The following is a 2,910-nucleotide window of genomic DNA, read 5'->3' as shown; positions in this document are numbered from 1 at the left end:
GTTCGGGATTCGTGGGTGGAACCGGGACCCAGTGAACACGTTGTAGTCAAATGACTCGCTGTGGTCTGTGGATCGGAGAAGCCCGCGGATCGTCGGCCAAGATGTTAACCTTTTAGCGCAATGCTTATTCTTTATTAAATTCTTTAGATTGTAACTTTTCGATCCGAGTAATCCGTTGTTCGTCTGGAATTCCTTCATTTTGAACATAACACTAGCAGTCAACTTAATCTAATAAAGCACAATCCTCAGCGAGAATTGGCCCTAACAACGGCAAGAGCTAAGGCAAACTTAAAACTAAGGTGAACCTCCGTTTTTTAAAACTTTTGACACGCTTCTCTTTTACTCTTTTGGTTTCACTTTGCTAAACGGTTTCCCTGCAAATGTTCTGCTTTTTAATCAGGCTTCCATCATCTGAAGGGAAGTTCATGTGCATTTGAGGAACAACTAATAGCTTAACTAAACCGTTATTGTTGTGCTTTCTGAAATTCTGTTTTTTCACCATCAGAAAATCCCAGCAATGAAAAGTAAATAAAAGAAGTTTGGCAGGAAAGTAAAGCGGCTGTGGGAGATGCTCGAGTGGTACTAGAGAAATGGACGCTACTAGTTCATGTGGAAAACCACCTACCACGAAAACAAACAAACAAAAAGAAAGATCAGTAATTACACAACAAAGTAGATGCTCTGGAGAATTCTTATTTTCATTTTGTTGCATTTATAATTTCCCCTTTTTTTATTGGGGGAAAGATCAGATCTGATGAATGAAGTCGGCATCATGTTGCATCTAAAACTGCTGACTTTACTGAGGGCCTTTCACAGAATCAGCTGCTCGTGGTCTTCGTTGCAGGTTTTTGCCTCCCTACATGATCTTGTCCTTTATTGTCAATTGTTCAGACTTAACTGTAATAGAAAATGTCTAAATCATGATGATGAATGACGCATTTAATTTAGAAAATGGAAATAATTATCCATTGGAAATAATTATCCATTGTTTGATCAGTGACACATCCAGAATGTACCCCAAGGCCTTAACAAAAAGCCACACAGGTCATTAATACGGAATTTAAATGTTAAAATTATTTAATCTCCATAATTTATCACCCAACTTTTAGCAAAGTGATGGCGTTCAATGAAGAAGAAATGTCTTAATAGCAGGAGAAAGCTCTGCAGGCACGTAACACTTGTTTACTGGGATAATGATGATCGTAAGACAATCGAATTCCTGCATGGACAGTGCGAACCACAAACCTGCGGTGCACCAGAGGCCCTTTGATTCATGTTTTTATCCGTGTTTCTTTTGTGCATTCTGTGATCAGATTACGGAAGACATAAAACATTTTCAAATGTTACACAAACAAATATTTTGTAGATTGTATAGAAAAAACAAACTACAATTTCACAATGTGCAATGTACAAGACCTTTTATTCTGCTGAATGTATTGCCTCAATTTTTCTTAAAGAAGAATAATTTGGCAGGTAGAAATGCACAAAGAAATAATTCATTGAACATATTGATGCAGCTTGATATTTGACACACAGCTCAGCTAATTTTTTGTTGCCTTTTGAAAGGTTTGCTGTCAATGATGTATGAAGTGTGAAAAATTAACCACCGAGGTCACAGAGGAAGTACAAAACCCAAGGACGTGGTGTAAATGTTTAGCGCCTGATCTCACTTTGGAATTATTCAACAAAGCAGTTTTTGTTGTACATGTTGACGTGAAATGCCAAAGAAATAAACAATTCAATGTTATTTCAAATTATTTATTGAAGAAATATTGACCAGCAGTCATCTTTTACACATCAAGGTTTTGTTTATTCTTCTTAAGTTGTACAAATTGGTAATGAAAGGAGACAAATATTGGTATATATTTTTAATATCTGTAGCTCAGAGAAAGAGTGTGACGATGGCTGATGACGCCATCAGGAGGAGGATGCTGGAGGCGGCGGATGTGGCTCCGTTGCACAAGTCCGTGGAGCAGCACGTTATCGGTGCAACACATAGTGAGCTGCTCATGCAGCTCTTGGTGACAACACCTGATGGAAAGAAACTCAGTCTCAACAACAATGAAAGCCACCAGGCGTTAAGCACAGCAACATATCAGCTCAGATAATGAGTTTGAGGTGTTGAAAGAACCACTCACTGTACACCTCGGTGCTGGCACAACGGTCCAGTCCGAAGGGACAAGTTGCCTCGTCGCTGCAGTCTTTACCTTCACATTGGTAGCAGGTCAGTCCACATGCTGTACAGGAAAGAAACAATAAAAAACACACAATTGTTTTTAACATACTCCAAATATATATATATATATTTTTCAATGAAATATTGCTGGAAACAATTCCATTTCCAAAACCAGGGGAACGAGCAGAGGAAAAATAAAACCAATATTACTTGCCAAGGCACGTGAATTGTAAACCTTTTAAAAAAAAAATAAAACATTACTTTCTTACCCGCAGACAAAGTCACAAACAGGATCAGCGCTCCGTAAAAATGCATCCTGACCAGAGGGGAAGAGCCGATGTTTAATCAACTGCGCACTTGGAGAAAAGATATCCCCCCCTTTAAAGTCCAACCCACCAGACCGAGTTGTGTTTCTTCAGAAAGCCTCCTCCCATCAGCCTGAGGGAGTTACTACATTCATCATGACTGAAAGTGAAATGAAAATCTCCTTTCTTCTGGGTTTGAGAAATCAAGCTGTAAATACACAGCAAATTTCAGAGAGTTAAATTGATTCTGTGAGATTCAATTTGAACTCTAAGCTGTTGTTTATATTCTTGTCTTGACAATCTTGTCGGTGTTAAATCAAAACAATTTAACCCGGAAAAATTAATCCGCTCACCCGCTCAAGTCTACTAAGTGTACAATTGACTCTGTAAGAGTTGAATCTTTTTTCAAGTGGGATTTCAACTCTGCAC

The 2,910-nt window shown here is 38.5% G+C and overlaps 1 protein-coding gene across 1 annotated transcript; it reads right to left on the bottom strand.

Moving 5' to 3' along the window:
* Positions 1-1,737: 1,737 nt before the first annotated feature.
* On the bottom strand, positions 1,738-2,598 carry LOC119225266 (ly-6/neurotoxin-like protein 1). Its single transcript, XM_037483002.2, has 3 exons — positions 2,446-2,598; positions 2,139-2,237; positions 1,738-2,031 (listed from the first exon to the last, which is right to left on the bottom strand). The coding sequence occupies exons 1-3, from the start codon at positions 2,489-2,491 to the stop codon at positions 1,883-1,885; spliced, it is 294 nt and encodes a 97-aa protein (XP_037338899.2). The 5' UTR covers positions 2,492-2,598; the 3' UTR covers positions 1,738-1,882.
* Between the last annotated feature and the right edge of the window lie 312 nt (positions 2,599-2,910).

Source organism: Pungitius pungitius, chromosome 5, assembly GCF_949316345.1.
Source record: "Pungitius pungitius chromosome 5, fPunPun2.1, whole genome shotgun sequence".
In the NCBI taxonomy this organism is placed as follows: domain Eukaryota; kingdom Metazoa; phylum Chordata; class Actinopteri; order Perciformes; family Gasterosteidae; genus Pungitius; species Pungitius pungitius.
The sequence above is the reverse complement of the archived record's forward strand: the minus strand, read 5'-3'. Positions and strand labels throughout refer to the sequence as shown.